This window comes from Anser cygnoides, chromosome Z (genome assembly GCF_040182565.1).
Source record: "Anser cygnoides isolate HZ-2024a breed goose chromosome Z, Taihu_goose_T2T_genome, whole genome shotgun sequence".
NCBI lineage: Eukaryota > Metazoa > Chordata > Aves > Anseriformes > Anatidae > Anser > Anser cygnoides.
Window position 1 is genome coordinate 16813486 of NC_089912.1, and position 13479 is coordinate 16826964.

General features: G+C 53.8%; 1 protein-coding gene across 3 annotated transcripts in view; it reads right to left on the minus strand.

Annotated features, from left to right (window-relative positions):
• Positions 1-12449, minus strand: part of TDRD7 (tudor domain containing 7) — a 45589-nt gene extending 33140 nt beyond the window's left edge. For 2 of the 3 annotated variants that reach the window (XM_048051757.2, XM_048051755.2), the window contains exons 1-4: positions 12297-12449; positions 9614-9835; positions 2789-2930; positions 1496-1709 (exon numbers count right to left, since the gene is read on the minus strand). In XM_048051757.2, the coding sequence (XP_047907714.1) occupies positions 1496-1709; positions 2789-2930; positions 9614-9820 (563 nt within the window). In that variant the 5' untranslated portion in view covers positions 9821-9835; positions 12297-12449. The remainder of the gene's footprint in view (positions 1-1495; positions 1710-2788; positions 2931-9613; positions 9836-12296) is intronic. The other variant, XM_048051756.2, reaches the window with a different exon arrangement.
• Positions 12450-13479: the final 1030 nt, after the last annotated feature.

Sequence of the window (13479 nt, forward strand, 5' to 3'; positions counted from 1 at the left end):
GCAGAAGCGTAACAGATCTTTTTGCTCTGTCTGCCCCCCATGCCAATGGATCTCTGCCCTTCTGAGAAGCAAAGCTTCAAACAATGCGACTCTTCTGAACACACAAAAAAGGAAAGGCCTGTGTGCACCTGCTTCCATGTCTTTATAGCACAACAGGACACCTTGGCCCTTCTCTGTTCTGCTGCAGCAGCTCTCTCTGCAAATGTGGAGAGAGCTGCTGATGTGTTTCTATTGCACCTCCATCTGGCTGGAACAGAAGCCGGTAAGAAGGGGGGCAGCTCTGCCAGCAGTACTGTGGGCAGGAGCTGTGGTGCAGACAGTCTGGCTGATCTTGACTGCTCCTGTTTCTGCCCGGTCCCCAGCCTCAGCCTCCTCACCTCTATCCTCCCTGGCCTCTGCCTCCAATCCTGCAGCTCCTCATGCAGGCACTCCCAGCTCCTCCCAAGTCCTCCACGCTCCTGCCACGCTCTCCTCTCCTCCTCCTCAGCTTTGCAACCTTTGCCTCCTGCTGCTCTCACCTCCTGCCTCGCAGCTCCCCCCAGATATGTCCCTGTCCCGGGACTCCAGACATGTCTGATGGAGCTGCTCTCCCACCTCCTTCCCTGCCCAACTGACTCCTGCTTTTCCGCCCAGTGGCAGCGGCGCAGTGGGGAAACTTCCCCAAAACCACCACCAGCAGAGACCACTTCTGGCCAGGTCCTTCCGCACACCGGAGGCTCGCAATGCAGCGCCATCACCTCCACCAAGAAGCTGCGCTCAGGCACCAAAGCCGGGGCCGCTGCTGCTCTCACGAGGGGCGGGAGCGCAACCCCACCGTGCCGCCGGCGCCCCAGCCTCTGACGCACGCGGCGCCCGCACGAGCTGACGGAGCAGAGCGCTCCTGCTCTCGCACGGGGCCTGCCCCAAAGAGCAGGCACCACGGCAGGATTAGGCCGTCGCTCTGCCCCGTGCTGCTCACGGCCACGCCAGCCGGACTGCTGACCGGCCCCAGGGCCTGCGGGGGATTACCGGCACAATTGGCTAAGGCAGACCCGGCGCGGCCACAATGGGAACAGCAAACGCTGCCCTGCACCGTCAGCTGGCGGCCCGGCCAGCAGCAAGCACCACACAAAGAGAAACGATGGCCCAGCACCTCCGTAAGCCGCCTGCGTTGCGGATGCTCACGCACGAGAGACGCAGCCGGCGGGGAGTGCCAGCCCAGCTGAACGGCACCTCCGGCTCACGGGGCAGGGCAGCTGCTGCCTGCACGCTCACCCCACAGGCACAGAGTGCCAGCGCTGCTGCAGCTCACCGAGGCAAGGGGAGCTGCTTTCAGAAAGGCCACTCAGGTCACCTTTCGCCCTCCCCAGCACCTACCCACATGCCAACATCACTTGCTCAAAGGCCTCTAGCCCGGATTCCCACGTCGCAAAGTACACTCGGGACGTGGCAGCATCCAAGGATCCACCACGCTTCGCTGCATCTCTCTCGCACACACACGCACACACACACTGACCTGTTGACCACAGTGACGTGCCTCTGCATCGGGATCTCTCTGGATGGTCCACCCCCAGCGGCTGGAGGCAAGGCAGACCGGGCACTCTCCATGGTGGGCTTCACCACGCCACACGCCACACCTCTGCCTCTCGGCACGCGAGGAACCGGCTTCTTGCCGCCTTCTTCTGGCATGCTCAAAGACCGGGGCTGTCGCAGAGTTCCTTTGGGCTTTCCTGAAGAGTTTGCAGATGTAGCTGTGAGTAGCGCCCTCCTCCGCCCAACCCGAACAGGCCTCGTGTACAGCAGGTAACCCCCTCCCAGGAGCCCCTGCTTCTCCAGAAGATCTTTATGAATGATGCTGATGGCTAAAACCACGACCTCCTTAGGGGTGCCCCTCACCAACCAAAAGCAGTGGCAGCTTCCACAAGCACAGCATCCGCAGCCTTTCTTCACCTCCCCAAGCACCTCCTGACAGCACTCCTGCTTCCTACTCCACGTTTCAAGAGCCCTGACAGCAGGGAACCAGCAACTGGCAGCCAGCTAAAGCAAGCTGTGTCCCCACTTAGAAGCCGCAGCCTGACACGTCTTTGGAGGCACCACAGCACCAGGACCCCTCTGACCCTCTTCCTGCATCTCCAAACCACTCACTCCCACCTAGGGAATTCCTCTAGTCCCAAGGAACAAGCTCAAAAGCCCCCTGTAAAACGCTGACAGAGGAAACACATGGGTCCAGGCGGGATTATTATCCCTCTGAGCACCTGGGCAGCACTCCCAGCCTAGCACCCACAGCACGGTGAGGGGAGAACAGCTGCAGCAGTGCACGCAGACCGGCACAGTGGAGCAACGAGCAGGTCCTGGACATCAGCTGTGTAGGGGCACCAGGGCACTCACAACAGCAGCAGGAGCTGCAGAGACAGCCACAGCTGAACCTGTGTGGGCCTCTCCTCACTAAGGCAGCACAGCTCCTAGCCAAGGGCCTAGCCCATCCTCTAATATCAAGCTCTCACCACCACCCCACTCACCCACATCTCCCACAAAAGCATGACCAGCTGAAAATGAAACCAAGCGACTTTCCAGAGCGTTTTTTCAAGAATATCCAAATCTTGTGCATGTTGGAGAAGGCGTTCCTCACAGACCTTGGCTTGCAAGCACAGACACCCTCTGTTGGCACCACTCCCCGCTACCTGGAACCTTCCAGTGAGACCATGCAATTCATGGCTTTCAGTGATGCACCTCAGGGAAAAGACTTTTGCTTCAGCAGCTGCCCAACCCTTTGGCAAAGGCAGGCCTTTCACAGCTGCCTGGGGCTTACCTACAAGCGCGACTGGAGACGTGTTCTTCAGCCTCATCTGGCAGTTCACTTGCCGACCCGTCTTCTTCTTGGAACTCCTCTGCCGGGCTACCAGTTGAGCAATCTGCACGGTCTCGGGACAAGCAACAGCATGGCAAGTCATCTGTGTGGAACAGGAAAGGGATGGGGGTGGAAACAGTCACCGAGGCCCAAGCTCATCCGCAGGCAGCAAAAGGGCTTACAGCAATTCTGTATTTGCTGGCTCAGAGGCCAGCAGACACCTTGACAAAGGACTCAGCAGCAGACACAGGAGACGGCCTCCCTCTGCTGCCACAGTGCATCTCAGAGACCAACAGAGCAGGCAGCTAAACCCACCCAAGGCTCTCCACCCCTTCCCTCCTTAGGTTGGGCCCTACCTGGGAAGAGCCCAGTTTCCCACTTGCATCCTACAGACCCACGATATCATTTTACAGCGCTCCTCTGCCCTTTCTCCATCCCCAACCGAGTCAACAGACTCCCAAGGGACTCCTCACGCCTACGCAGGCGAAATGGTACACATACACGCCTAGCAAGTCAGCACAGGAGCAAGGAAGGAGAGGTTCAGGGACGTGGCAGACACCCCTCAAATTCAGCAAACAGCAGCTCCAGAAAGGAACTTTGCTGACAACAGGGAAGGCAACAACCAAAAGAGACAGCCCTAGTACAAAGTCAAAATTCGAGGGAGTGCTAAGCAGCAACAGCTCCCTCTACAGCTCAACTGCTCTCCTTGGTCTCCCTGGCTGACCCCAAGAGCCCAGGGGAACACGGGCAAGGGAGGACAACGGCACCAGCAAGGCAGCACTCGACCTCCCAGCAGCGCACTCCAGCCCACCCTTCCCCTCCTCCTCCTCCACTGCACACACCTGCATCACCACACAGGCAGTGGAGGGAGGTCCTGTCCTTCGAGGGACAGCTCTTCCCACCAGAGGAGCTGCTGCTTAGAAATGATACCACATAGTCACCATAGTCACCACCTGTACAAGAAGCACAGCGGGGGTGTCAGAGCTTGGGCTGGCAGCATCTCAATACACAGCCTCACCAGTGCAGTGGTGAAACGCAAGGAATCAGAGAGTTGAGGATCAAAGAGATCTCTACAGACCACCTCAATAACCATCCCTGCTCAAAGCAGCATGCAGTACAGCTGATTACTTCAGATATTGTCCAGCTGGGGCTGGAATATCTCCAAGAGCAGAGACTTTTCACCCACTCCGGACTGCTTGCTCTAGGGCTTGACCACCCTCACTGTAAAAAAAGGTTTTTCTTCATTCAGATGAAATTACTTGTACTACGCTTCACACCTCTTGCCTGTTCACTGAATACCACTGGGAACTGGAGATGCAACCCGGCTCCATCTTCCACACCCTCACCAACAGCTATCGATACACACGGGTAGGATCCTACTCAGCTATCTTAGCCCTCCAACACGTAAGAGGCATTCCAGTCCCTTCAGCATCTTTGAGTCCATTCACTGGACTTGTTCCAGTATGCCCACGCCTCTCCTGCTCTGCGGGACACAGGACCTCAGATGTGGTCTGTGTAGAGAGGAACGACCACCTCCATCAACGTGCTGGCAATGATCTAACACATCCCAGTACACCGTCGGCCTCCTCTGCTGCAAGAGCACGTTGCTGCTCGTGGTGAACTCAGTGTCCAGCAGGATCTTCTCTGCCAAGTTGCCTTCCAGCTGGTCAGCCCCAAGACCGCAGTGGTGCACGTAGTTATTCTTTCCCAGCTGCAGGACTTGCCATTTCCCTGTGCTGAACTTCAGTGTGTTCCCGTTGTCCCGTTCTCCCCTTGTTGTGGTCCCTCTGGATGGCAACACATCCATCTGCTCTCCGCTCATCAGTCATCTGGAGACTTCCTAGGGGGTACTCTATTCCTTCATCTAGGTCGTTCATGAGTACGTTAAACAGCATTGCCACGCTAAGAACCTGCAGAGCAGGTCACCTCCTTATGGAAGGACACCAGGTTACCCAGGTAAGACTTCCCTTCATAAATCCATACCGACTACACTCACGTGTCTTCTTGTCTTGCACGTGTCTGGAAGAGGCTTCTGGGATTAGTTACTCTGTCACCTGCCCAGGGAGCAAGGTCAGCTCAACCAACCTGTGATTCCTCACATCCTCCTTTCCATCCTTCCTGAAGAGAAGGGCAATACTTGGTCTCTCCCAGTCCTCAGGAACCTCTCACAAACCACTGTGACCTTTAAAACACGATCTGGAACGGCCTCACAACAGCCAGCTCTCTAAGCACACGTGTGCATTGTGTCAGACCCACAGACTTGTGCACGCCCATTTTGCTTAGGTGGTCTCTAACATAATTTTTCTCCACTGAGGCTTGCCCTGGACTTTCCCACTGGCCTCTGGAGCCTTGGGGTGGCTGATGGCCCGTCTTACCAGCGAAAACCAAGGCAAAGAAAGCAGTCAATGCCTTAGACTCCTCCATGTCCTTTAAGACCAGGTCCACATTCCAAATCCTCCAGTCATCCTTTTCCCTGATATGTGCCTGTAGAAACATTTCATCTTGTTCTGCATGTCCTCCACCAGATACAGCTCCATATTGGCTGCAACTTTTTTAACTGTATCCCTGCATGGGCAGTATCTCTATACTCCTTCCAACTCAAACAATTCTGTCCCTGACTCTTAGTTTCCCTTTAAGGGCAGAGTTAGGTCTAGAGCTCCCTGCTGACTCATGCACGGCTCCTGCAAGGTTTGTTCGATACCCTGTCTGTCACGATGAACTGCTGTTGGTCCAATGGGTGCATGAGACACAGCGTATCGGAGTTCCAGGTGGCTCCAGAAGGCCAGCAGGGTGTCACTGAAGTGCCCTTTCAAAGCAGTTAATTCTCTGCAGTGTTTCCTAAGAGTGCTGTCACAGCAGCACTCAGGTAGCCCACAACATGCTTCTTTCTGCCTGGGATTCTAGAAAGCTTTCTCCAGCCATCGCCTAGGTTTTTTTCTTTTTTTGTTTTTGTTTTTTTGCTCCTCCAGTTCCAGCTCTCCATTTTAATCCTTAGCCAATACTATTTGAGAGCAAGAGGTTTCCAGTACTGCTGTACTACGCAATATTTCTAAACTGAAAGTGAAAGATGAAACTGGACTCCAGCATGCAATGTACACCTCCCTTACAACAAGCATTAACAGACTGCCTGATGAACCGGTGGTGTGTACATTACAGCTGGTCTGTGTGGTTTTCTGTTAAGCCTTCAAGCATTTTAAGTCTGCAAGTCATCAGCTCCTACCCGTTTTATCACTTTACAATGACTGCAGGAACACAGCTTTATTATGAGATCACTCTGTAATGCTATGCTAGAGAGTGGCTTTTCTTAACAATTCAACCCAATGCCTTTACAACAGAAAGAACAAATCATGTCCGTAAAGAATAGGTATGGCCATTGTAAACCATGGGCTCCCTGGGGAGCACGTGAAAGAACCTGCAAAACTAAGCAGCTCGTCAGATCCCTTCACAGAGACATGTTCAGAAGAGTGCAACAGGACCCTCGTGTTGGAATCTTATTTGCTCTGGGTGGAATAACTTGTCTCCTTTGCATACACAGGAAGGACGCCTGTTAGACGGAAGCACTCACTTGTCTTTAAAGCATCTCAGAAGCAGCCTGTTCCCTTTGAATTTGGTCACACTTCACTACCGCTTTTAAAAGACTCACTCAAATAAGAGAAGAACTTGGTCATCCAGTGGACGGTACCAGAGTGAGTCTTGCCTCACCTTTGTGGAAAGGTGAACCTGAAATCCTCAGCGGTTCACCCTTTCAGAGATGTCTGTGCAACAATCTGTACCCTGTGGTGTGAGCACCGATGTCATAAGGCTATGGTGAAATGCAACACAGCAAAGCGTTGTAGCTGATTTGCTGCAGCCGCCTTCTATTTTTTCTGCTGTTCCCCTATTCTCTTCTGTTGCCTGGACCAGCTATTTCAAAGACTTTCTACAGAAGGTTACTCTGAGAACTGGCAGTGCTTTTCGAGCTGTTCTGAAGGCGATGGCATTCTGTCTTGGTTTTCATACTGTTGAAGTGGTCAGTAATGAATGCAGCCTTTCTTATCCCCTCATCTGCATGTTTGAATAGATATCTCTCAAGTCACTTCTCCTGGCTCCTACTTTCTCCATAACTCCTTTTTATGGGTTAGTTTAATCAAGAGCTGTTTGTTTGTCCATGTAGGACTCCTGACACCTTTGCTTATTTTTCCTGCTTGTTGTAATGGACCATTCTTGAGATTAGAAGAGATCCTTGAAAATCAGCTGGACCACTTTTCTCCCTAGGACTGTATCCCATGGGATTCTTCCAAAGAGACTCCTGAACAAGTCAAAGTCAGTTCTCCTGAAGTTCTTCATTGTGATACTGCCATTTGCTTTTTTCCCCTCCTTTCAAGATCGTCAACCCCACCACCTTGTGGTTGCTGTAGCCTCTGTGAGGACAAGGAACTGCTAAAATGAGGCTTCTTGCAGGTGCTTCAAGGTGTTGCCTACTTCATCTACTACTTCTTCTGGGGCCAGCTGTCAGCTACCACAACAGGTCTCTGTAACCCCAATGAGATCACTGCCCTGCTAATGTGTGCAGACCTGAAATTGCTCCTGTGCATGCCCCCCATGCTGTCTGCAGGAGTGTACAGGCACCTGGGAGAGGTGCTCATTTGTGCTCATTTCCAAAAAAAGGGTGAGACTCCTCCTCACAATCCTAACAGGCATTTCTTTGTTCACGAGGATGCACTCAGGATGGACAACTGTCAGCCCTGAATCATTGATTACAGTGTCCCTTCTGTTTCATTCACCTCACACGTTTTTCTTGTGGCTTTGTCCTCTGTTGCCTCACATGACTGCTGGTCATCCTCACCCTCCCTCCATCACTCCTGGTTAAAAAAGGTATACAACCAAAAGAGTGTCACCTGAGGGCAAAGAATCCTCCCCCTTCTGCCTCTCCTCACTCTTCACAAAAGACACTCAAAACAAGGCAGTTCCCAGCCCCTGCTAGTACACAACCACACCTGTTACCCTCCGCCCAGTGTCTGCCCAGGTTGCATTCTGAATAGCAGACACAGGAGAGTCATAAAGCAACAACATGGGCTCAGTCTTCATGAGCAATTTCTGCCTCCCAGGTTTTCAGAGTGCTTCCTTTTAGTTGCTTCAGTCATGTAGAGCATTAACAGCACACCAAAACCAAAGTGATCCCTACTGAACTACCTCAAGAGCCCTGTTTAGTTTCTTCCTCTTTTTCTACCTCGTAAAGCTACATTTCAATCTCTCCTCACAGCTGCCTCAGGGAAGGCACCGCCTCTAGCATTACCCAAGTGTCCACAGGGCTCTCAGCACACGTTGCATTACAGGATAAGCAAGGCTCTCAAGGGAAAGGGAGGATAACAGATTACACCCTGCAAGGCCCAAGTTAGAAACAGATGGCTATTAGCCAGAGCCACCATGAGGAAGCATTAAGTTGCAGCACCACAGACTGTCCCAGAGGTATCTGCATTCATGTTACTGGCATAGCTGCAGCCCATGCAGACTTGGAGCAAGCAAAAGAGAACCTCAGATTTGGTTACTTGTTGCAAAAGGGCAAATTCTGACAGTTGCAAAAAGGCAACAAGGGATCCGCTTGCTTAAGAACACGGCCACTTTTCCAGGCATCTGCATAAAATCCAAAGAGTTCAAGGATGCCTCTTATCACACTCTTCACAGCTAACCAGGAGGACCTAGTTCTGAGCTCATAGATGCCACCCTGACCCAGCTGAGCCAGTAGATGGACATGGCCTTAGTCACTGTCTCTACAGACCTCGTGTTACAGCCATACTATTTTGTTAAACATCTGCTAGCTTGCTCCTCTCCCCAAGTTGACACAGATTTCAGAAACGGCTCCAACCAGCAAGAGGCTTCAAGCTCTCCTCTCTAACACATCATCTACAGTCACACAGCTAATGGGTCAACCATCAAGAGAGATGCGGAAAGGCATAGTATTGCCTTCCAACTCATAACCAGAAACTTCAGACTCAGACAAGGAGGCCTGTGGTTCTGGCAAGCTGCTTCCAAGCTGGCAGACAACACAAGCTATTGCAGCAAGGCTGAGGAATAAAGGAAAACTTATACCACACTCATTTTCTCTGTTGAGCTCTGCTCCACCTCCTCCATAAATACAAATAAAAGAGTGGATCCACGACATCTGCACTGACTGCTTGTCCCCCACAAACTTGCTAAGCTGAGGCACATCATAACACCTCCCTTGTATGGGCTCTTCACAGACTTGTATGGCAAGTCTTCAAAGTCCTGCAGCACTGCAACTCTTGACAAAAAAAAAAAAGAGCACCAAGCCTCAAGCAAACACTGTCAGGATTGTACACAATGGCACCTACAACAGTTCTGGTGTAGGAAAAAGATGCCAGAACCGCATCCCGAAAGCATGCTCAAGACACGTGCACAAGAGTAAGCGTTTTGTTCCCATGACAACCCGCTAATATCCCCCAGAGGAAAATATGTTGAAACAGGGACCACAGCTCTATTGTCAGGCAAAGGATCTTTCCAGCCAGAAGTCCTGCACAGGGGGGAAAGTCCCCATAACCTTCCACCTTCTGCAAATGGCACTTTCTGATCCATATGCAGACTCATGAAAGTAAGGGGCACCTGGTCTATGCCACATATTCTACCTCTGATAGCATTAGTGTACCACACACATTATTTTTCTCAAAAAAAAACAAACAACACCAAACATGACATGGGCAGAGGTAAAATTATGAACTCTGTACACTTTACAAACATGAATGCTATTTCCAGCTTGCTGCATCTCTCTCATTTATCACGGATGCTTACCTCTCCCATTTTATTCCCTTCGATTCTGACCACTCCTGGGATGCTTTCCAGGTAGCCTTCCAGCGTGTTATGTCCTAAGAGCCTGAAGGGAATCCACTCGCCAGTCAGCAGTTTGTATTCACTCTGAAGTTCTGACAGGGGCACGCCATGTTTATTGGAGTGAAGAACAGCTCGCAGCGTTTTCGCAACCAGGTCAGGCTCCTGCATCTTCACCTATAACCCCTCCACCCCAAAAGAAGAAAAAGAAGCATTTTAACAAACACAAGCTAACACCACCACTCGCTGTTCAACCTCCCTCCACAGGTGAGTGGCCACAAAATGGCTCGGTGACTTTGGAGACGTTGATGTATTTGTGGGGACGCTGGCAGGGGCCAGCTCCTGCAGGTGGACTGTGTGGTGGCATGGGCAGATGAGGGGCATGACAGAGCCGAAAACAGCAGCCACCATTCTCACACGCCACACGGGATCCTGCCACACGTGGTGGGGCCAAGGACTGATCACAGAGCAGCTGTGTGGCATGGAACAAAATGGCAGACCCCTCATGCAAAATGGCGGCTGGAACAAGGCGGCAGCCCCCCACACGTGGACTGGGCTGTGACAAGGGCTCCCTCCTGCTCAGGGCGCGGCCCCAGTCTGAAGATGGGTGCCAGGGGAGTTCCCATCCCTCGTCCGCTCACAGGCATGTGTTCCCTGTCTTCTAGGTCCACCAGTTGCAGTTACAAAGCACCAGGGAGCTCCTTCTCCAGCAGGTGCTGCTGCTGCTGGCACAGCCGCTCCAGGCGCTCTCCACCAGCATCGCGGGCCAAACCCCCTCATGATCACCAACCCAGCTCACGCCTGGCCTCCACTGAGATGCTGAGGGAGGAAGGTGTTTGGGCACAGCCGTCGAGCCCAACCCCAGTCAATGCCTGAGGGATAGGGCTGCACAGATTAAAGCAATTTGGTCCTGACCCAAACCAGCAAGGATAAATTTTGGGCAAGGGAGCTGACGTCCTTGGTCCTAAAAGAGTAGTTGCACAGTTGGCTGGTCCCCAGGACACCTCTCCCCATTGTTTCCCTTTTTTGGGGGGAAATCACACCAACTTGAAATGGAAGAGAAGTCCCAATCCTCAGCATGTTTCAGGCGCTACAGTACACATTTCAGTCCACACAGAGCTACTAACACCACGCCTGCTTTGGTGCACCCCAAGCACACGATGGCCCAACTCTGGGCAAGAAAGCAGAGCATTAAGTCCAACTCTTGATCAGCTTTACTTCATGCACACACAGCAGCTTACTAACCTGAGCTGGTGTCTCTGTATTCTGTGTTCACATATGCTCATATTTACACACCCGTAGATCCACATAACACCACACGGGCATACAGCACTGTGTGTGAACATGTGCTTACAAAAGCAGTTTAATCAGCTGCTACAAATCAGCAGAAGAGGTCACAGAAGTTTCAGTATCACTGGTTCAACAACACGCGTTTTGTCTTGCGGGAGGGCAGGTTGTCACTGAAATCGCATAGACCAGTGTCTCTCTGGCATCTTGTAAATCCTCACAGCATCTGGTAAATGGCTGCGGGCGCACTAAACTCTGCTCGGGGCAGGAGGGCACTCCAGGCAGTCACCCCAGCACTTCCTGCTCTCGCAGAAACACCAGTGTGTTTCGTTTACTCGTCCTGGAGCAGCCTCTACCACAGACACCCTCACATCACTCCCAGCTCCTCTACAGACCAGAGTTACAGCGCCCAGAAGAAGGAGCACACGTTAAACGCACACCTCCTGGAGGCACCGGGCGGCAGCCCTGCTGGACACGGCTCCTTCTCTCCTGTGAGCCCCAGCCGCTGCTGAGCTGAGCTTCACGGCCACCCCCTGAAGAGGCAGAGGAGGTGCCGGTCACCTGCCAGCACGGAGGAAAAGGAAGTCCATCTCTCCTGGGGACCTTCTCAGTGCTGTGGGGACACCATGGCCCGGACAAGCGCATTAAGTTTCGACTTGACACTAAAAGTCTCAATTGCATAAACGGAACACCAAGCGGGCAGCTTAGTCTGCAATTTTGTTCCATGTCCCGTACGTTCGAGAGAAACAGAAATTATTTGGGGTCCTCCTTCCTCACTCTCTCATTTAAATAATATATTCAAATCCTTACTTCCTTAACACGACTCTCAGAAGTCCCCCAAACCTGAACTAGCCGAACTGAGCTTACTATGTTAACACCTGCTTAGGGAAAACAAACACGACACCCATTACTGCGGGGCACAGAGTGAGAAGTAGGAAAAGTAGCAAACAGCCTGGGAAGGCAGATCCGAGAGCTGACTCCGAAGCGCAGTAACGACGGAGAGGGGCAGCGCGGAGGCACTGCATCACACCGCCGCCAGCGGCAGGCTACGAGCAAGGAAATCAGTCGTCACGCTGCCTGCAGTTTCTAACACGGAATAAATACATCCTCCTGCACGTCCTGCGAGGAGCAGCCGCGGAGGCTCTCCGCTCGGCGGGGCCGGACGGCAGGCAGCCGAGTACAAAGGTGAAGCCCAACGCAGCCTCCAGCCGCGACATCCCCACCCGCGAGGACCCGCGGCGGCAGCAGCGGGCTCTGGGGCTCACGGTAACGCCCGGCGGCCCCGGGTCGGGCTCGCTCAGGGCCGACCCGCCGCCCCTCCGCGCCGCCTCCCCCCGCGGCGGCCCCGCGCCTCCCTTACCGCCGCCTCGCACTGCTCCCGCCGCCGCCACCGCGGGGCCGGGCACGGCCGTGCACGGGCAGCCCGTAACGGGGTGGGGCAGGGGGCGGGGCCTGGCTTCACCTCCTCCTTCCGGGAGGGGGCGGGCGCGAAGGCGGCGCCCAATCGCTTCTGGAGGCGGATCGCTCCCACGCCCGCCCGCGGACAACCCCCGCCCCTCGCTGCGCCGTTCGGCACGCCCCGCCCCCCTGTGGCGCGCGTGCGCGTTGCTGAGCTCCCCCCTGCCCCCCGCACGCTCAGAGGCGCGGCCCGGAGGGGGGGGGCGGCCATCTTGTGGTGCCCCGCCCCGCCCCGCCCCGCCCGCTCCGCCTCAGCGCCCCCTGCCCCAGGCGGCGGGTCCGGGGCCGTGCCCAGCTGCCACGTGGCAGGGGCTGAAGGAGGGGCTGCGAAGCGTGGTTTAAGTTAATTCACATAAGCAGCTCCATTTGTGAATCCTGTGAGAGTGGGGTGTCCCTTCTTACACCTGCCGGCCGTCCAAAGCAAATAAAACCACCATCCTGGCCCCATAACCCCGCAGCTCGCCCATAGCAACATCCCCTTCTTGTCCCCAGTAGGACAAGAGGAAATGGCTTCAGATTGTGCCAGGGGAGGTTTAGGCTGAATATCAGGAAAGCTTTCTTCACTGCAAGGGTTGTGAGGCATTGGAACGGGCTGCCCAGGGAAGTGGTTGTCACCACCCCTGGAGGCATTCAAAAGACGTGTAGATGTGGTGCTTAGGGACATGGCTTACTGGTAGACTCGGCACTGCTAGGTCAGTGGTCGGACTTGATGACCTTAGAGGTCTTTTCCAACCTAAACAATTCTGTGATCCTGTGGAGATGTGATCTGCTCCTAAGGACATTTTTAAAGGGGACATCAGGCCAAGTTTCACGATGGCAAATCAATGGAGGGCTGCCAAAGCAAGCCAGAGGCTGGCCGCACAGAAGCAGGCCAGTGCCAAAAGGAGACTGCAGGGGCATACACTGGGGGCTGAGGATGAGATGCTGACCCTTGCTTGTGCTCTGTACTGCACTAGAGCGTGCACGTAAAGAGCTCCCGGTAATGGCTGCCCAAGACTTGCTGACAGCTGCCTTCTGGTACCACCATGACAGCCTTTAGAGACTGCTTCCTGTCAGAGTCCTATGTTCTCTATGAGGCTTTTCTA